The sequence below is a fragment of the Triturus cristatus genome, chromosome 7 (genome assembly GCF_964204655.1).
Source record: "Triturus cristatus chromosome 7, aTriCri1.1, whole genome shotgun sequence".
NCBI classification, from domain to species: domain Eukaryota; kingdom Metazoa; phylum Chordata; class Amphibia; order Caudata; family Salamandridae; genus Triturus; species Triturus cristatus.
Window position 1 is genome coordinate 1,736,385,895 of NC_140590.1, and position 22,374 is coordinate 1,736,408,268.

The 22,374-nt window shown below is 45.6% G+C and overlaps 1 protein-coding gene across 3 annotated transcripts in view; it reads left to right on the forward strand.

The window, feature by feature from the left end:
• LOC146812939 (uncharacterized) overlaps positions 1-22,086 on the forward strand; it is a 280,949-nt gene extending 258,863 nt beyond the window's left edge. For all 3 annotated transcript variants that reach the window (XM_085619981.1, XM_085619982.1, XM_085619983.1), the window contains exon 7: positions 19,503-22,086. In XM_085619981.1, coding sequence (XP_085476107.1) covers positions 19,503-19,623 — 121 coding nt within the window. In that variant the 3' untranslated portion in view covers positions 19,624-22,086. The remainder of the gene's footprint in view (positions 1-19,502) is intronic.
• Positions 22,087-22,374: the final 288 nt, after the last annotated feature.

Sequence of the window (22,374 nt, forward strand, 5' to 3'; positions counted from 1 at the left end):
GAGGAGCTTCCGCAGGGTCAGCGTAGCATGAGTACTGATCCTCCCTGCCCCAAAAGACACCTCTGCCCAAGATAAAGGCTCCAGTCCCTCCTCTGCCTTTGGGCCAGGGTCGGCACAGAGATCACATTTTGAACGCCCCGCCTTCGGGCCTGGCACTGAAACCAATATCGATGCCTTCGGTCCTGGGATCGTGTCAGCTGCATTCGGGCGCCGAGCCGAAACAATCTGCTTTGAAACCGAAACACGTTTTGGAGCCAACTCCTTTGGAACCGAAACAATCTTCGGATCTGAAGACTTCGACACCGAAAATCTCGACTCCAAAAATATTGGCACCGAAAGATAAAACCGCTCCTACTCCATCGAAGGAGGCCAGTCTTCAAACTTGGACCCAAAACAGAAGAACTGGCGATCAATCCCAAAACTGGACATATCCACACCAATTTGTCATCAAAACGCAAACCAGAAACAGAGGGCATTTACCACATTCATCGTAAGAGGAAGAACGTGGCACTAACCCTTCTCCTCCTCCGCTATCACCTCCTTCACCGTTAAACCCGAATTTGTTAATAACACCCACAAATTCACCACCGCAAACACCTGATAACCAGGATGATGAGGACAGAGTAGATGATAATAGTCCTGATCAATGGACTGATTATAACACGAAGCCAAACACATACTCTACAAAGCCCTCTCCACCAGTTGATAATGTACGGTATATAGAACTAATACATAGAGCTGCTGAATATGATGGAGTTCAGCTTCATAAAGCCTCACTTGAGGAGGATTTTCTCTTTGAAACACTGAGCTCTTCCCAAAGATCCACTCACACATTGCCTATGCTTAAGGGTATGCTTAGACACGCGGATGACATCTTTAAGGATCCAGTTCGCACATGAATCCTTACACCAAGGGTAGATAAAGTATAAAGCTGTACCATCGGATCCAGTTTACTTCAAAGGTCAATTACCATTAGATTCGTTAGTGGTTTCTAATGCCCGTAAATGGGCAAACTCACAAACATCGGGGGATGTCCCTCCTGCAGACAAGGAAGATGCCTCAGGGAAAACAGTAGCTGCGCAGGCAGCCAATCACTGCCGTATTGCCAATACTCAGGCTCTCTTAGCCAGGTACGACAGAGCGCACTACGACGAATTGGAACGATTGCTCTAATTTCTACCTGATGAACATAAGTCGAAGGCACACGACCTAGTTCAGGAAGGAAAGCTAATTTCCAACACATCAATTAGATGCGTTTTAGACGCAGCTGACACTGCAGTTCGTGCAAATAACACCAGTGTCTTGATAAGAAGACACGCCTGGCTTAGGATTTCAGGGTCTAAACCCGAAGTACAGGCTTCTATTTTAAACATACCCTTTGATAAGGAGCATCTCTTTGGTCCTGTTGTTGACACTCTTTAGAAAAGATAAAAAAGGACACAGATGTGGCAAAATCCATGGGAGCCCTACAGTCCCCATCTAATAGGGATTCTTTTTGTCGCTCCTTCTACTGGGAGGCTCAAAAACATATCCACAGACAACACCTCTACATCATTCAAAGGCAACACTCAGTCATCCTCTTCACAAGGTTACTTTCGAGGTGGATTTAGTGGCAATTGCGGCAAGGGAAGAGGTAAAGGTTCCAGAACCCGCTGGTCCCCCTCAACAAACAGTGACTTGCCTCCACTTCCCCCGATCATTTCACACCTGTTGGGGGATTGTCTTTCTCAATTACTCCCCATCTGGCATACAATAACTTCAGACAAATGGGTCCTAGGAATTATCCAATCTGGTTATTGCCTGGAGCTTACAGACCATCCCCCAACCATCCATCTACGTTCACATAAAATGTCACCAGACCATCTACACCTCCTGAAACAAGAGGTTCAGTCTCTTTTGCAAAAGGGAGCTGTAGAGCTCGTACCATTACAATATCAAGGTTTGGGCGTGTACCCTCTATACTCTCTCGTACCCAAAAAGGACGGCTCTCTGAAGCCTAGATTAGACCTCAGAGAACTAAATCCGTATATTCACTCAGATCACGTTCATATAGTCACTCTTCGACAAGTGCTCCCACTTCTACAGCAAGGTGACTTTATGTCTACTCTAGACTTAAAGGACACATACGTCCATATTCCAATACATCTCACTCATCGCAAATATCTCAGGTTTGTGGTAGCAGGACAACACTACCAGTTCAGAGTGCTTCCATTCGGAGTCACCACTGCTCCCAGAGTATTCACCAAATGCCTAGCAGTAGTCACTGCTCACCTGCGAAGAAGGCATATTCATGTCTTCCCGTACTTGGACGACTGGCTCATCAAAGCCATTTCTTACCCAAGGTGTCTTCAGGACACTCAAATAACACTGCAATTGCTGCAAAAGCTCAGGTTCATAGTAAATGTGTTAAAGTCCCATCTCCAACCCTCCATCATACAAACGTATTTGGGAGCCACTCTGGATACTCAAAAAGCTCTAGCCTGTCCCATTGCAGCCAGGATCTGCAATATTCAGCCTCTAATCTCCCAGTTTCAGCCGAACCACTCACTACCAGCTCGGGTATATATGCAGCAGCTAGGAATGATAGCGTCTTGCATCATAATAGTTCCCCATGCAAGACTTCATATGCGTCCCCTTCAAAAATGCTTAGCGTGTCAGTGGAATCAGTCTCAGGGGCGATAAACAGATCTAGTGTTGGTAGACGGCCGCACCCATCACTCTTTGCAGTGGTGGAATCCACAAAACGTATCCAAAGGGAGGCCCTTCATTGACCCAGTTCCACATACAGTGCTCACAGCAGACGCATCACTCACTGGTTGGAGAGCTCATCTCTAGGCTCAATCGATTCAAGGTTTGTGGAGTCAAAACCAAAAGCAACTTCATATAAAGCCTTCCAGACTCACCTTACAGGCAAAGCTGTTGTGATACGCACCAACAACATGACAGCCTTGTATTGCATACAGAAACAGGAGGGGAGACACTCTCTCCAGCTGTCAAGCCTTGCATAAGCCATTTGGAGGTGGGCCATACATCACAGAATTTATCTCCTGGCAGAACACATCACAGAAGTAAATAATCAGATTGTAGATCTTCTCAGCAGGCAGAGACAACTGATTCACAAGTAGGAACTTCACCCTCAAGTTCTCCTCCCATTCTTTTAAATGTGGGGTTTTCCACAAATAGATCTGTTCACAACTCACGAAAATGCAAAATGCCCAAACTTCACCTCCAGGTATCCACACCCATTGTCCAAAGGCAATGCACTGTGGATGAACTGGTCCTGGATACTTGCCTACGCTTTTTTGCCTCTCCCACTCATTCCACTAGTGGTTCGGAAGCTCAGACAAACATCCCTCACACTGACCCTAGTAGCTCCCACATGGGCCCGTCAACCTTGGTTTACTACCCTGTTGGAGCTCTCAGTAGTTCCTCATCAAAAACAACATCTCTCACCCAGTCTCCTCACAGAGCCATGGAGAGATAAGACATCCAGATTCCAAGGACCTCACCTGGAATCATAGAGTTTGGGTTTCTGAACCTTCCACCAGACAGTATGAATATAATTAAAGAGGCCAGAAGTCCTACTACATGGGCTTGCTATGCAGCTAAGTGGAAGTGATTTGTTATATATTGTAATAACAACCATATCAACCAGCTAGATGCTTCCACTCAAAATATAATTTGTTACTTAATACACTTTCAGCAGTCAGGATTGGCTTATACATCCATATGCTTACATCTCGCTGCAATAGCTACATACCTTCAAAATAGAAAACACCAGTCTCTTTTCAGAGTATCAAGGCTTTTATGGAAGGACTCAAAAGAGTTATTCCCCCAAGACTTCCCCCTGCTCCAGTATTTCGAGCCATAGCACAAATGTGAACTGCAATTTCTCACTTGGAAAGTTGCTTTCCTGATTGCGATTACATCACTGAGGAAAGTGGGTAAGCTGCAGGCACTAACCATAGAGAAACCATTTTGTCAAGTCCACCACAACAAAGTGGTCCTTCACACTAATCCCAAATTCCTACCCAAAGTGGTATCTGCCTTTCACATCAATCAGTCTGAGTTGCCTGTGGTCCTTCCTCAACCAGATTCAGTGGCAGAATGAGCTCTACACACATTAAATGTTAAACGAGCACTATTTCATTACATAGTAAGAACAAAACCATTTCGTAAAACTAAACCGCTCTTTGTGGCTTTTGCTCCACCACACAAAGGCAATCCGATTTCTAAATCCGGTATTTCTCGGTGGATAGTTAAATGTATTCAAACATGCTCTGCAAAAGCAAAGAGGACTTTACCAATACCCCTTAGAGCGCATTCCACCCGCAAACTAGGGCTACTATGGCTTACTTAGGACACATTTCCATAGCTAACATCTGTAAAGCTACAACATGGCCAACACCGCACTCATTCACCAAACACTATATGTAGATGTGTTAGCAAGACAATGTAAGCCAGGCAGTACTTAGAACTTGCTTTCAGACAACTGCAACAGGTACAGGTTAGCCGCCGCTTTGGGAGAATACTGCTGTGTAGTCTATGCAAAGCATGTGATCTACAGCTCGCATGCCTCGAACTGCAAATTTTACTTACCCAGTAGCCATCTGTTCTTGGCATGTGGAGCTGTAGATTCACATGCGCCCACCCACCTGCCCGGGTTTCCTATACCTGTTGCAGCTCTCTCTTACTTTATCTACATACACATGGACATCTCTGTCTACTCTTACTAACTCCATTCTCACCCTCTGCGCAAAAACAATCTAACAATGGAGTCGATGCTAATGCGCACTATTACCGAAAGCAGGAGTCACCTACCTCATGATTGGAAAAACTTCTTCGAAGAAAAACAAAGTGAAAACATCTGGACCCAACACTAGATGGCAGGAGTATGCAAAGCATGTGAATCTACAGCTCTACATGCCAAGAACAGATGCTTACTGGGTAAGTAACATTTTCCTTTCCTCAGGCAGTCTGAGATAACGCTACTAAATGCGTCTTGCTTCCTAGTCTGCCACTGTTCTACATTTGGGAGATGCAATGGTATGTACTTTGGGGGACCTCTGCGTTTCATTTTCAGAAACTGCACAAGATGGTCAAGATGCAGCCAAGAAAATCTTGTGCTCTGGTCCTGTCTCAACAGATTGTTTTGCCTTGGGAATCCGTGTGGTCATTGCCAGACGTGCCTGCATGCAATCCTGGATGTTTTGCCATATTCCAGGTTATAACTGTGGACATTCCCTTTGATGGTGCCTGGCATTTTGGTCACAAGGCTTAATTCTCTCAGAAGAAATTTAGGCAGAGCTGTACGACATTGTTTTTTGGGCGTTGCTTCCCCACAGCATACCAATTTCAACAGCCGTACAGAAAACTCCAGGGCTGCACTCAACCTAAACAGTCATTGGCACCTTCACATGTGATTCAACCGCCAAAACCTGGAGAGCTTCAGTGGCAAAGGTGGGAATGGCAGAGGCTATGTGAAAAGCTGGGAGCAACAGTTGTAGTCTTCGTAATCTGTAACTTCTTTGGCTCCCCCTTGGATTGGGCAAGCGCATGCATCCTGTATGGGGGCACGTTTGCTAGTTTTTAGATTGCTAGCATTCCATTACTTGGGACAAATGGTTGCTTCAGATTCTTCAGTTTGGGTATGCCCTGCCAGTTTGGGTGTGACTCATTGCCCATACCATCTGTTTACTCGGTGGTTTTGCTGGCCCCTACCAGATCTTGTGAAGGGAGGTATTAATTTTAATTTTGCTCACCAAGGAAGCGATTGAACTGTAGACTGAAGCGGAGATTAGACCCAGCTGCAATGCCCATCTGTTTCCAAAACAAAATGGGTTCTGTGACCCATCTTAGAGATATGGGTCTTGAAGTCGGGTCTTGAAGTCCTTTCTCTGGCAGGAGAAATTAACGATGCTGTTTCTTGCTCCGGTTCTGCTGGTTTTGCATCGTCTAGACTCAATGGTTACCTTAAACCTACAGTATGCTTACTTACGTGCGCCAATCTTGTAGTACCACAGGAAATACCTGCTTGTCTTTCTAGTCATGACCCTTGCCTTACATCCGCCCCCAGGTCTTCATGTAGGTCATGTTGGTGGTCGTGGCCCACAATGGCGGCCCGCATGACTCGCGGGTGGAGAGGCGGAGTGGGAGGGGCGGGCACGGGGTAGCTTGATGAAAAACAAACCAAAAAAATATTACAACACTTACCTTGCCGCTGGTCCCACGCTGCATCTCTCTCCTTGCTCCTGTCGTCGTGGGACAGGAAGCTAGGCTTCCCTGACCAATCACAACGCAGCAATGCTGCGTTGTGATTGATATTGAACTTCCTGCTGGGATGCTCAACCAGGGAATGGGAGCCTGGGCTTGTTCCTCATGCAGGATGTAATGCAGCCTGCATGGAGAACGTGGAAAGTGCTCATGACTGGTTTGGGCGGCCCGAGAGGACAGACCAAGCAGTAATTGCACACTTAGGAGTGGGCACTCCACTCCTCTGCGTGAGCAGAGCAGCCCCGCCCTCCCGCAAAGGAAGGAAATATAAAATGATAATAACTACAAGTTATCATCATTTTATGTTCCTCTCCTTTACACTGCTCAAAGCAGTGGGGGCGACGCTTCTCCGCCGTAGCGGAGGAGCCGCAACTTGTGGCTCATCTCCGCAGTTGGGGATACACCTTACCTCGCCCATTGAATAACGATGGCCAGCTCATGTAAGCTTGTGTCAGACCACCTACAGAAATCTGACTCGCTAAGAATTGACCTGTGCCTCTCGATCAGTGGGTCCAAGTCACACTGTCAGCTCATACATAGATTGCCCTTCATTGGAGCGAATGTGAAGACTGTTTGAAGCTTTTTCCAGCCCCAGAATGAGTCCAGGACATTCAGGCTATGATCGCAAAGTTTCACACTAAAAAGAGCTCTTCCAGAGTAATTTGATGCTGCTGGATGGGTCTTGTAGCCTCTTAAATGTGTCGCCACTTTTCATTTGATGGCACATGGGGAATCTCCAGTGGAACCTATGTTTTCACCTGGCTCATCACCTTAGGGTGTGTATCAGGCAACATCTGCATCTGAGTCAGCTTCGCAGAAGTTGCCCAGTGGCAAACCTTTCTGCCCACCTTCTCTAGTTTTCACAGGGGTGACGGATGCATGGTCAGTAAGATGGGAGCCCTGTTGGGTGAAATGGGGATTCAAGATCTTTGGAGTCCACTGGAGCAGAATTGCCATAAATCTATTTGAGTTGTGCGCTATTACCTGAAGGCGTTTCTGCCAGTGGTAAAGGGCAGTCACACCAAGTTGTCATGAACAGCACAACCACTTTGCGGTACTGCAACAATCAAGGTGTGTTGGCTGGTGTATTCTGTCTTGTGGTATTCAGGCTGTGCAATGGTTAGAGAAGATCAAGATTTTGTTGTCACTGAGTCACCTGGCAAGTTCCCTCCACAATAGAGAATACAACCTCAGCTGGAGTTAGCTTGCAGACTGAGTGGCATCTTCACCAGGAAGTGGTCTAACAATCTTTGTCAAATTAGACATGCGGAGAGTGAACTTCTTTGCTGCTTCAGAAAATGCAGTGTATTCAGTCTTTTGTACCCGATAGTTTCCTCTTTGAGAGGCTCTGGAAGGCACTTCCTGCCTTCAGTGAGACTTCGATCTACTGCCTATGTTCCCACAGTACTCTCCAATACTGAGTATAATACTGAGTAGTTTGAGGGAAGTGAGAGATACAGTGCATTGTACATCCTCCTAGCCCTGGACAGGACTTGTAGGGTCTGGTACTCCGGCTTTCAGCATGTCTTCCCTTGGCAGGATCTGCTGTTTCAACAAGGCAGGGTATACCACCTGAACCTCCTCAACCTGAGCCGTGTTGCATGGAAATTGAGAGGGACCAATGTAGAGGTTTTAATCTGCCAATCGATATGATTGGAGTGATTCTCGGTGCCTGCCACCCATCCACCAATACGAAATCCACCAATCCCGCTGGGCGGTACTTGTTGTGTAGTGTGCTGAGGCAAGTGGACCTTTTTACAATCAAAAGTATCAGATGTCCTGCTGTTTGTTTTGTCTTTATGCCAGGAAGGATTTGCATTGGGCACAGTTAAAGGTTCCATATCGGCCCATCAACCCTTCTTTTTTTCTTTTTTTTTTTTTCTTCACCAGCCCTCGTCATTCAAATCACCTGTTGTGATCAGCTACTTGAATAGTATTTCTCACTGCAGTCGCTTCTGCTTGTGATGTTAGCAAGCTTAAGACCCTTTTGGTCTGTCTGTCTTCTAATTCCCAGATAAGCTGCTGGTTCGAACGCATTCCTCCTTTCCTCTGACGGCAGTCATTGTTTCTTGTATTGACCAGACTGAGCGGGGGCACTTTTTGGGGGGTGGCGGCAAGAGCCAGGTTTTTAGGTCTCGTCTGACCCAGCGCATACGCTGGTCTGGCAAAAATCCTACCGCCGGCTACAGCTTGCAGTGCATGTGCGCGGGTGCGCGCTTGAGCATAGGCGCCATATGGCATTCCTCATGCTCATTAAGCGCATCGCTCGCCGTGCTTGATCGCGATCGCTTTCTCTTTCGCTGCGCGCGCACCCCTCCCTTTATACTCTCCCTTGTTGTATATTGATGTGATGGTGTATGTTTCTAAGTGTACTTTTATGATCCTGGAGATGGAAGTAAAGATATTATGATGATGATAAACCGCTACTAAATGTGGCTACGTAACATAACGCCCTTTTTTTTTTTAAACTACGTCATTTTGCATGCTGCAAATAATTAATTTCTAACCGTAAGTCGATGATTCCTTCCCAGGAACACTAAGACATTTCACCTACAGACAGACCCAGCAAGCAATTGTTCTAGATTACTTTCCTTCTTGTTTGGTCTTTAAGGTTCCCTGCCTCCAGTCCCTAGGTGTTTCCAGCCTCCCAATCCAATCAGTGGCCCACTGGTGGACCCTATAAAGTATTTATGCAGACTGTCTACAAAGAGCTAATGCCACGGGGTGCTATTCTGTGGTTCCAAACATTTATCAAGGGTGCCTGTAATCAGTACGCTGGTGCTCTTGGAAAATGTAATGCACATTTAATCTGGCTGCTTCCAATCAGGGCATGACTCAGGTGAGTGCTCTGTCGCTCCTGGGTGGACCCTGGTAAGTGAAGTCTATAATCTTCCTGGCATTGCCAATTCTTGCTGACTAAGGAATGATGGCCATTTCAAGGTTTTACAACAAATAAATGATGGACGGAATGCTGACAATGCAGACATTCTCCCCCAGTCAAGAGATCTGGGTTAAATCCATCGTTCTTTTGCCCACTACACCACCCCAGTTTAGACATGGCCATATGCAAATCAGTCTTGACCCTGTGCCTCATGGGAACAGTCCAGCCCGAACTGCCAAGCCATGTCTTCCCTGGACCGGAATCAAGCATCCTAGGACCGGTTTCTGGCTATCAGCCATCATCAGCCAGGATAGCTTGACTCCAGTGGCGTAGTGAGCACGGGTCCCACGTCTGGGAATACCCATCCCACTTAGGGCGAAAAGCGTTACAACAAACAAATGATGGACGGAATGCTGACAATGCAGACATTCTCCCCCAGTCAAGAGATCAGGTGAATGTATGACATTGTTCTGCAATCTGTCCATCAAATGTTGTTTTTGCATTTGTCACCCCGAGTGGGAAGGGTATGCCCAGACGTGGGTCCCTTGCTCACCATGCCACTGGAAATCAAGTAAGCCTGGCTGAAGACGGCTGAAATGCCAGAAACCGGTCCTAGGATGCTTGTTTCCAGTCCAGGGAGGACCTGGCTTGGCAGTTCGGGCTGGACTGTTCCCATGAGGCACAGGGTCAAGACTGATTTGCATATGGCTGGATTCAAACTGGAACGGCATGGTGAGCAAAAAAACGATGGATTTAGGCCCAGATCTCTGTACTAGGGTGAATGTATGACATTGTTCTGCATTATGTCCATCAATTGTTGTTTTTGGATTTGTCCCCCCGAGTGGGAAGGGTATGCCCAGACGTGGGTCCCTTGCTCTCCATGCCACTGGAAATCAAGCAAGCCTGGCTGAAGACGGCTGAAATGCCAGAAACAGGTCCTAGGATGCTTGTTTCCAGTCCAGGGAGGACCTGGCTTGGCAGTTCGGGCTGGACTGTTCCCATGAGGCACAGGGTCAAGACTGATTTGCATATGGCTGGATTCAAACTGGAACGGCATGGTGAGCAAAAAAACGATGGATTTAGACCCAGATCTCTGTACTAGGGTGAATGTATGACATTGTTCTGCATTCTGTCCATCAATTGTTGTTTTTGCATTTCAAGGTTGGCATTAGGCAACGGCCTCAACTTGTCTTGTCACTCATTTATCATGATCCTTTGTTTTGGGTGCTTGCTCACACTACTTTAATCATGGTAACCTGGCTCCCTGTAACCAGTGCATGCCCACAGAGTCCCCTTTACCACTGCTGGATAGACTCTAAAGAAAATGTACCATGGTTGCATTTCACCCAGGGGTGTAATAGAGGTTGCCACAGCCCCCACGGTGCCGAGGCCCCCAGGGTTTCTGGTTTTGAAGGCCCCCTCACCCCGTAAGCCACACCACGGCATGCCTTGCAGAATGCGGGCAATGGCATGGAATAAGAAATAGTTAAATGCTTGGGAAAGCCACTCCGCTCTACCGAGCAGACCCCTGCAGAATAAGGGCCCCATTGAGCCCAAGATCAATGAATATCTGTGTGATGTGGGAGATGCCAGGGTCCCTCATTACATTCTGCAGGGGACCCCATAATTTTGCGTTACGCCACTGATTTTGCCTCCGTCACCAAAGAAGTGACTAAAGAGTAAGCACTATGGCTGGGTCTCTCATGTGCAGGTCTTTGGTTATTCCCCATTATTCAGGAGGGGCTACGATATGGCGATTATCTCCTATGGCTGGCTGTGTGTAGTGCATGCCTGGAGGCCACTCACCTGTGCAGATCATCTGTACAACTGCATCTAGGACATGCTGTGGGTTTCTCATCTATCGCCCCTTGGTGGACCTCATAGAGACCCCTTAAATAGACAAACATAAATGTGGATAAAGTGCACATGTTTCGGTTTCTCAGTCCTTTTCCCACCATTCTACACCTAGGCATAGCGACCTAAGACAAGATAAGAACACCACTCCGGCTCTTTACATGCAACACCAAATGGCTTCCCACATAGGCCACACTGCAAACCACTCTTCTAACAAAGCACCCCCTGACAGTGTAGCATGCTACCTATATACGCTGCAGAGCCTTGTCAGGGGAAGGGAGCACTATTTAATGCAGTTACAATACTATATGGACGCAGCTATCTGGCAGTAAGTGCTGTGTCTGTGTAAGGATTCGACTTTGCGCGAACCAGTTGTGCGCTGCATGGAAGCGCACAAGCCAACACCACGTTTCTCACTCCTTGCCTGTTTAATCCACACCACTAAAATATGCTGTGCATACAAGTCACAGGCTACTGCCGACATGTTCTGACTCACTCATTAGAAGGAGCCACAACAATCCTGTGTGTGAGCTACCACCTTAGTCACACTTCCAAGCTCGGTGCCCCAGGGCTACGCGGCACAGATATATCCACTTCTAACGCTTTGAGGGGGAGGGGGTGGTAAATATTTTATACTCTATTGCTAAAAATAAATTTCAGCACGTATTGTGCAGGCTTCTCAGGAAAGTACAGCGCGATGGAGCCCTCCAGTGAAATCACCTCGAGACAAAGGGGTGCATTCTGTACTCTGAATGGGGTTCACTTTCGTATGTAACTGAGAGAGGTATCATAGTTCAATGAGTTTTAGTGGCTGATTAGAGAGGTGAATTGATGCCTTTCATCACAGGTTTCAAGTAGAGTGATGGGGATTATTGGAATAAAAGAACTTTCAGCAATTTCTGTAAAATAATCAGATTTCCTTTGCATCTCCTGGTCACAGGGACATTCTTTCAAGCCTTGGGTCCTAGATAAAGTGATCTTATAAATATAGTAGCGAACAATCCACCAATCGGGGTAGGGAATGAACTACCCAACTCGGTGGATGTCTGAAATCTATTGCTGTTCACTCTTCAGGGGATCCTACGTAGCTATGGTGGCTTGGAAGGGCGAACATGGTCTTAAAATGTATTATTTTGGGTGACCTTGGGTCAATACTTGGGAGTTGGATTCTAATCTTGTTGTACTTCAAGTAACCAAAGCCAATACAATCTGGCCTGAAAACCATTGAGGCCAGTCTGAGCTGGCTTTGGCTACTGTTTGGCCTTTTCAGGTTCTTGCGCTAGAAACCCTGAAGGGCATACACATGATGATAGTGGTCTGTAGGAAGCTTGGTAGTTTTTTTTTTTTAAAACAGTAAAATATATTAACTACACTAAATATTACCATTGATAAACAGCTGGGATCTCTGAACAGCTCTTGCTAGAAGTGGGTAGTTGGTAGGAAACACTGCTTGGCTGACCTGTCTTTCCATGATGACCGATGGGACTCTGACCATTGCTTGGATGGGGGGGGGGGGTAGGTATTTTCATGGGCCTTACTATTGTAGACAAAGCAGTTGTTTGATGTTGTGTGTGATGCACACAAACAGGAGTTTTTATAATACTGTGAATATCTACAGCATCTCTGAGGTGGACGTCTGCTACCACAGCCTTTAGCGGACATAAGCCTTCACAACCTTCTGTTGAGCCTAGCCATTTTGCGCTTTAGTGAAGCCCAGATATTTCACTCTCTAGCAGACGTCAGTCACCTTAGTCGTTAGTTCAGATTACTTATCTGTCGCCAAGAGCAGCAATCTCATATTTAGTGGCGCCCAGTCCTCACGTCCTTACAGTAATCTAGCCATCTGGAACCCACCAAAGTAGTCTTTAGTGGATCCTCGTCATTTCACTCTTACCAAGACCCATCAAGCATTGGCATAGCCAATAGGTCTCGCTTTTGGGACCTTATAAGTATTTAGTTATGCAGCACAATATCCTTGGTGCAACAACATCAACTGTTGCATGGGTAAACAAATATAACGTCCCAAAGGCGAGACCTATTGGCTATGCCAATGCTTGTTTTTTGGGGGGTGGGGGGGCTTGTCGGCAAACCTACCCCCAAACCTAACCCCCCCCCCCCTCTTACCTGCACTGGCCATCAGTGGGCGGCAAACTCAAGGACTGCACCGGATGGCAAAAACTGTAGCTACGCCACCGAGAGAAATGAAAGTGGACTTACAGTTGGATCGTCCGCTTATGTTCACTGCGTCCAGGAATTTGGAAGGTGTTCGGTAGAAGATGCACGTATTTATGGCTGAGGAGTTTGAGGGCTCGTTCATCTGTGCCTGTTCAAATGCAGATGAAGACTGCAAAGGATCGGGCTGGCTGAGGAGGATTGAGCTGACCTATGCAACAAGTATCGCGTGTTCTGTGTCACCGGTCTAGTGTTCAAGAGGGAGTGGCCATATTGAGAGAGTGCATGTTGAAGATTCTGCTACCTGTCTGCGGGTTATCGAAAATATTACGTGCTGTTTACTGCATGACGTGCAATGTTAGAGTAGACAGCCATTTTTCTTTTGCATTTTGAAAACGCCGCTATTTTGATTGTGGGCACGTTGGGAATAATATGTGGAGTCTGCAGAAAGTCCTGGAAAATCCCCATTTGAGTTGTTCAAAAGGAGGCCCTCAAACACTATCTTGTTTCAGAGTTGGATGGATTGGGACAAAGGTGTTAAGTACAATGGAACTGGGGTGTAGAGGGATCATGAAATGAGGGTACAGGGAAAAAAACTCACTGTGAAAGAAAAAAAGTAAAACCTAGCGTGTTAAAGGTGGGGGATTGGGTTTGAGTCATGGCTTCAGTCGGTGCATGTCTTGGTCATAATATTCTAAACCTATACAAGTGACGCAATGTATCATGAATGGCGTTAAGGTAAAACATGGAAGAATTTGGAATAAAAGCCATGTAATGCTAGAAAATTAATTTGGAGGACAAAGAGAATCCTTCAGAATCTCAATCAGTATCATTTAAAAGGTAGCAGAAGAACTGTACGGAAAACTACTAGTTCTTCATATTTAAAAGATTGTGAATTAAGTTGCTATATTGTAGAAAAAAGTAAGCAGTGTACTAAAGTATAAGTTTTGAAGCGAAAAGCACTTAGTATGTATATGTGTAAAATGTTTAACTTTCTATAAGTGTAGCATGTTTAAGTTATAGTTCATCTATAGAGATTATTTATTGAAGGGAGGAAAAGTTCGATATCTGCCTAGGACAGCTTTGTGGTGTCATAGACCTTTGAGTGCAGAATGCTGTTTAGTACTAGTGGTCCGTTACCACTAGAGTCTTGTCGCACGAGGTGTTATATTAAGTAATCTCCAATTTATCCACAAGTATTGGCATCGTTTAGTACACCTTACAATAGCCCTCTGTAGTAAACTTTATGCCATGACCAAGAAAACTAGAGCAAAGGGACTGACTGTGGCGCTGTGCTGTGGTGTTCCTGGTTTGGGCAGCTGTCATGTTGCAGTATGCATTGATTACAGGAGGGTGTGTAATCCTCTTTTGTGAAATAAGATCTGGAACACCCTCCCCATCCCCCTACGGCAGACCCAAGACCTGCTGACCTTCAGAAGACTCCTCAAGACCTGGCTTTTCGAGCAGTAGCAGCATTCCCTCCTCCCCCCCCCCCCCCCCCCAGCACCTTGAGACCCTCACGGTTAAGTAGTGCGCTTTACAAATGTTCTGATTGATTGATTGAAATATTGCATATAACACGTAATTTATATGAAATTCAAATTTTTCTTTTAGCAGTAAATGCATTAATGTTTGACAGGAGAACGCGTTTCGAGGTGAAAAATTGCATGAAAAAATACAAGTGCAGTGAGCAGCACGTGCCCCCACTCTGGGCGCTCACTTTGCTCCTGAGCGTTTGCATTAAAATCTTGCCACATACGGCGTGCATACGGTGGTATTTCACTCAGCAAGTGCAAAATTTCAGAACATGCTGGCGTAAATGTACATTTTATCTGGGCCTAATTGAATTTCAGATCGAGAGAGGGTCGTTATTCTCTCTTTTGCAAGTCCATTCCTCAGACCCGCGTTCCATACAGGGCACTGCTTTGGTACTGATTCAGAGGGGGAGGAATGAGTGGGTAGAAGTAAAAGTGCACTATCCTAGTGACATTGATTTCTCACTGCCAGTCTGCTTCCCCAGTTTCTACAGTGCATTTAATTGGACTAAAACTTTCAAGTTCGATATTACTCTGTCTCTTTTCAGTAGCAGGTGCTACCGACAAGGGGGGATGGGGGTGGAGGATGGAGAGAGGGGAGGGAAATGATAATTTAAAAAATGCACTTACCTTTTCTCCGTTGACCGCTGACTCTTCATTCTCCGTCCTCCTCTCCACTCGTCAGGAAGCACACAGCCTGTAGGAATCCCCTGAACAATCACAACGCTGCCGTAGCAGCGTTGTGATTGGTTTGAACGCCATGGTTTGGCGCTCAGACGGGAAACAGCCACTACAACGTGGCCGTTTCCGCGCATGCTTTACAACGCATGCATGGTTACCACGAATAGCCTTTACCACGCATTCCTTTACTACGAGACACGTAGTAAAGGCATGTGTGTTAAAGGTAAAATTAAAAAAGGGGGCTTGGGGGGCTTCCTCCCCCCCCAAAAAATGCACCTGTCTCCGTCGTTTTCGGATTCTGAAGAAAAAGGATGTAGACAATCGGCGTCGTTAGAGGAAACAGAAACACACTTCCGCTTCCTCTTTACGACGTGCAACGCAAAATGGAAGTGCTTGGAGTGGAGAGAACGTAGAGAGGTAAGGAGGATTTAAGTAAAAAAAAATAAAGGAATGAGGATGTGGTGTCGTGCAAGGGTACATTTTTAGGGTTCAGGGGAGGGGTATTTGATAGGATTTGTTGGTGGGGGAATCGTGCTGGGCAAGATTTTTAGTGTTACGGACAGGGGTAATTCATAGAAGGAATGGGGGCAGAGGGTCGCACAGGGGTACAAGGAAGGGGTATTATAAAAAAGGAGGGCACAAGGAAACATGTAAGGAATTGGGGCAGGGATCGGAGAAAACCTTTACCATGAATATGCCATTATCATGCATAGTTTTACAACGAACATCGTTGTAAAGGTATGCGTGGTAAAGGCATTTTCGTGGTAAAGGATATGCGTGGTAATGGTATTCACGTTGTAACGCATGCGTGGAAAAGGCATCCGTTGCAACGGAATGCTTTGTAACGTCATACAACCCGCTCAGACGGGGGACTGGCAGGCTTTGCATGTCCTCACCCAGGCTGTAATGTGGCCTGCATGGAGAACATGCAGAGGGCGCATAGTGCTTTGACCGGCCAGTCAAAGCATCATGTGCACTTTAGGTGCAGTTACCACTCTCCCCATGTGATGCGGGGGAGCCCAGCCCCACCTGCCTGACTTCAGCTGCAAGATGAATGCAAAAAACAAAATGATAATAATTAACGTTATCATTTTATTTTTTGCATTCAGCTTGCAGCTGAAGCAGTGGGGCGATGCTCCTCCGCCTTAAAGGAGGAGCCAACACTGCCTCTTTTACTTCAATTGTTGCTCATCTCATCTCTGTATCTAAGGGCATGGACGCTGTGGGGGTAGATTGTCATCAGCAGTGGTGGTGCATAGATATAGATCTATGGTTCCTGTCTTGGATAGGCGCAAAGCTGTCGCTGGCACAAATGGTGTCACTTACCAGGGCCTAGGAATAATGCAAACTTTCCCCGATCTAGCCTTTCCTCTGGGTGGATTCAATAGGGTTGTAATCTGTATCAATCACTCGAGCGGTGATGAGGATAAACATAGGTTTATTCATCATTACGGGTACCGCACTAAAGAAGCGTTTTGTTCTATCAACCACCCACCAGTAACTGGTGTTGCTCATACGAGGGACTCCTCACATTCTAACACAGAACACCATGACCTCACAGAAATGGCATATAGTGCATCATGACACCATGGCATGGAACACTACACTGAACACTACATTTTCCCTTCCCTTTTTAAAATCAGACAACAGTATCAAAACAGAAGTTTATCTCCTTCAGTAAAAAAGTACAATAAAAGCATCACGTACGTGAAATGAGCATGAAACATACCATACATAAAACTAGCATGTATGAAAATTAAAACCAGCCAAGTGCACCAGGTCATACCCTACTAGAGGGAAACCCTAAGCCCTAGACAGGGGCATACCACAGTCACTTCTGGTCCTGACGAAGTGCCGCCCGACTTCGGGGACCACAGGGCACGAAACATGTTGACCACACCCTATTAGTAGCTTTCCTGGTACTTGATGACCATATGATAGCACCACTGCTTTTAGCTAGACCTGGTACCTACTTCCTATAAAACCTGTTCTTTGGGTTCCAGAGCCTATTTTAATCACCACTCCCACCCTTCACTAGTTACACTGTTAGGTAGCTCCTCACTTGCACTCATCTCTACGGCAGCCTCAGATAAAAAGATCTCCGTAAAAGAGCCCCTAGGCCCGTCAGGCATTGCTGCGCCAGCCTGACGAGGAGCGCCATATGATGAAGCATGACACCCTAATGGGTGTGTGAGGGCATCATGATCTGAATTTCAGATCTTTCGACGACAGGATTATTAGCCTCAAAGGTCCACCTTTAGGGCACCCCTGCATTGGCTAAGGAGGAACTAATCTTATCTTGCAATTCCTATTTAATGGTGCTCAGTTTGTCGCCCTTGGAAAGCCGAATTCGGAGTTAATCCTGTTGGGAGTGAAATTTGTGACCTTTCACAACACGTTGGTAAGAGTTCATGTCTGTCAGGCTTTAATTATACAAAAAAGAACACATCCCTATAGTAATAAGGTAAAAGGCTTTGGCTCAGCCTTTCAGCCATTGGTTTTCTTGAGTGTTCTACAAAGATAGACTGCAGTATTTCTGGAGCCTCTGAATCAATGTGGCATCGCTCTTTCTCCAAATGTTTTCTGTTTCATCCTCACCGTACTACACATCTTGTGTCGTTTCTCTTTATTGTTGGCTTTCCCTTTTCTGGATTGTGGCCTTTTTCTTGCAGTTTTTTAAATTAGCAGATTGTGATTATTTCTTGGTATCCCAGGTTTCTTCTCATAGTTCCCTTTTCTGTACTTCTTTTTTTAAATGTATTTATTTTTTAATATAGATACAGGGCTCTGTTTCTTCCCATGTTGTGTTTTCAATTTACTTTTATCTGTTGTTGTTTGTGTACTTCTCTGCGCTCTTAAATCTTTAATGTGTGCCAGTTTTACATCCAGCCTCCCACTTCTGTCTTACTCTTTCCTTTTTATTTATTTCTCAATGATACATTTATTGCACATCTCAAGAATTGTAAGAAGGGATTGGGTCATGGTAGACTTGCTTATGAGCCTAAAACTGCCTCATTGCCATTAATAGTAGGGGTGGCTGGAAGTGTCACTCGCGGAAATTCCACGGTGTTACATGGAAACACAGCGAGATTCTGCTGAGTTCCACCAACGGGTGGAAATCTGCACATCACTCTGATTTTTAGCACTTGAACTTTGTTCTGACCTGCACAAACGGCACCACCCGGTGCACCAGAGGGCACTGCTTCTTTGCTGCAGCTCGAGTAGATTTTCTACTCGAGCAGCAGATTTCTCACTGTGAATGGTCGTGACTGCCTGCAACGAGAAAATCTCGCTGGGTGCCCTCCTTGTGCCCGAAAATTGTGCTAGGGGATGCCAATTCTCACTTGGCAACTTACTGTTGGCAAGCCAGGCACAAGAAACTCTGCCACATGGCGGTTGGCAGAAACTCTCATTACAAGGGTAACGCAAAGTGGCCAAATTCCTCGGGCAGAGCAGTATTTATCAGCCACCCCTATTTAATATACCCATTTTAGAATTTCTACTTGTAGCATTGTTGGTATGTGTGGAAGGGCATTGTGCTTGCTTGTGAGTTTGTATGTATGTAAGAGACTGGATTAAGTGGGTATGTATGTGCAAGACATTGTGTGATTTTAAAGTGTTTTGCTTGTGTGCAATCATGTATAATAAATAGGCCAGTCATATTGGTGTTTTTGTTTTCATTGTAGCTGCTGATTGGTAGCTTATATACACACAACACCACCACTTTTCTGGTAAGGGTGCCTTGCTGATCTGGCCTATTCACCAAACGCGAGCCAAGGAACACTATTGTAACCAATGGACTCTCTGGGCTGTCTGTGAAGGTCACCACTCACCTCCCCAACTGGTCCCAATTTCTCCCTTAGTCTGACAGACCGTATCCCTGCTGCCAGCACTTGATGACCAGTTTAATCCTGGATGTCCTCTTTGTCCGTCTTTTATTTTCCCACGAGGAGTTGCCGCACCTTGGCAGGTGTCTAATAGGTGTTATATCCGGAGTCTGTAAATGTAGATGCATATATCAATGTAGTTGTGAAAAAAAAAAATTTTTGTGAACATTTTGAACATTGTACTAACATTTTGACTTTTGTTTTATTTTTTATTTTTAGGACTGGCATAACTGGGGACTCAGATTGCGTCTATCTAAATCATGTGGGTTTCAGCAGCGCCAAGTGTTACCATATTCGGAGATACATCTGCACCAAACCAGCACAATGTGAAGTAATTTAAAGCACATAACCCAGCCCTCCAGTACAAACAAGTGGTGTTACTATTAAAGATCCTTTCAAGGAAGTTAAACATGGATAATGTACTGATGGGAGGATGTTGGATTTGTGAGAGGTGACCAGGGGTCCCAGCACATAACATGATGCTAGAGCCCTTCAGCAGTGTGCAGGATGTGATACTACAAGGTATTAACTATCATTATCTATTTGTGGCCACAGTTCTGTTCCATATTAACTGCCACAATGCATTGTGATGAAGCTTTGGTCCTAGAAACTAAGGGGTCGATTGCGATGGCAGGTGGACAAAGTCCGCCCTCCACCGCAACGGCTAAAGGGACCGCCCGCCATAGGTGCGGCGGTCCCGCTGTGGAAATTAGGATGCGCCCGCCACACTGGCGGGCGAATCCCGGATTTTTAACATTGCGGCGGGCGGTGCTGCAAGCAGCAACGCTGCAAGGTTAAAAATGCAAGTTGTGCATTTGAATGTACAATGTGACGGGCACCGCGCGGTGCCTGCCATGTTGTGCATGCAAATGCAGGGGGGTACCGTAGGTACCCCACGTGTGCACCCCCCCAACACCCTGGGGGCCCGCTACGGGCCCTCAACAGCAAAGACCTCTTGCCTTTCCATGGCGGCAATGCCGCCATGGAAAGGTGAAAGACCACCTGCACCATAATATGGACGGCGGTGTCTTGCAGACACCGCTACCATATCATGCCCGTTTTCCGCCCAGTCGGCGAATCGACCGGCAGACGGTCTTTCCATCCGCCGGGGTCCCCCCCGCCATCGTAATATGGCAGAGGTAAATAGAGGGCGAGCGGTGACTTTGGCGGGCAGATCGCCACCGCCTTGCGGGCAGTGGAGATCCGCCCGCCATTATAACCGGCCCCTAAGCCTGGTTAACAGGCGGATCATGCTGTAAAAAGACACAACCTTAATATGCAGGAAAACCAGAATAGCTGTCGGGCCTACAAAGACCTGATGAATTATTGAGAGGACTGGAATCGTTTGGACTGTTACTAGATATCATTTCTACTGCATATTTGCGAATTGGGAAACTCAAAGCCCAATTTGTTTTTATTTTTCAATCATGTTTACATTGTACATTTGTATCATCTTTTAGTGTATTTATGTATGTGTAGCCTGTATCTACTTACTGTTTTCTTTAAAAAAATCTGATAATTTATGAAGAATAAATGTATATATTTAGAACTATGGGTTACCCTCCTCCCCAGGGTATTTAAGTCTATACTATGAAGTAACAATAAAACGTTGCAATATATTCAGTCCCTCAGGCGGTATCTCTATGTGGATGACATTACTTAATAGATGGCTCATCTGCCACCATCATCTGATGTGTCTTTGGGGCCGGTGCTTCATCGAGGCAAAAAGATCAAAGGTTTGAGTTAAGTTATGGTTAGCTTTCGTTATAACTTCTAAAAGTACGTTAAAAAAACAGTTGCACTGAAAAAACTGGCAATGCAGTTATTGGTACAAATTAAAACTGAATAAACACTGAAATATGCAAGTTATGGTTATGGTAAGGGTTGCAATATACACACTCAGTAACACACCATGTAAACCATAACTAGGACCCTAACGGAACCCTCATGACCTTACTCTTTATGTGAAGATGTAATCACATATGTTGTGAATTATCTTACAGCTGGGATTACATACCACATTACCATTACCTCTATGAAATAAAAAGGACCATATATGTAGTATTTATTGGTATGTGTTACTTAACGTTTGTTTCAGGTATTATTTATTGGTATACGTATTGTGATGTCCTAAGAAGTACATTATGAATTTGCAATTTAGCTTAGTAAGAAATCGGGTTATTAGTTGTGCAGGATGTGAGGCCTGTGTAAGTAATAGGTTCCCAGTTTCCCCTTACTGGGAACCAAGCACCCCATTGTCGCCCTTGACTCTCAGGTAGCGAAACAGAGCAGTCCAAGGCCTACTACAGGGGAGTGGTGTTGGCTAGTAATCACTGTTCGCTGGCTCGCAATAAAAACACTCAATAAATGATTGTCCAGTCAGTGCTTTTTCTTTGTAAAGGAAAAGTACATTTATTGCACACAAACTGCTAAATACTACGCATTAATTTACAAATATATTCATCAGGCAGATTGAAAATACCTTAGATGACATTATGAAATCACATTTGACCCCGGTAGCTCATGACTCCCAAAATCACAATACCTTCTCACCTACACCAGATAGCACATCACAGTCTGGAGGGGGGGGTTACCTTTAAATATCTTGGGCATAATGGCTTTGTCAGAGGGATCTTCACAACAGCATATGAGGGAAGACTATTCGCTTTGTCAACGGTGCACAAATAATCCTGATGTTAAAAACCTCCATCATTTTATTGTAATCCATAACCTGTATAAATACCATCAGTAATTGTCAAAGCATTTCAACATTGATGAAACTCTGTCTCTTTTATGCCGTCAATAAAGCATTTGAAATGATCGTAACGGGTCTGTCTTTTTAACATTTTTAGTTTTATACATCTTCAGGCTACATAAAATGCAGCCATAAAATCAGCCCCTAGAAGGCGCAGCACTCCCAGTTTAAATGCAAAAGCTCCAGCTGTAGGCATTCTTCACATAGTGATGAAAATCCTAGGAGGGGTGTTGGGTGGTGTGTGGTGGGGGCTCATAAATTCTGTGACCCCCAGAAACATAGGGTCTGCCATGAAAAGTTACGAGGTGGGCTGCAGTGCCTCCTGCAGCCCCCACA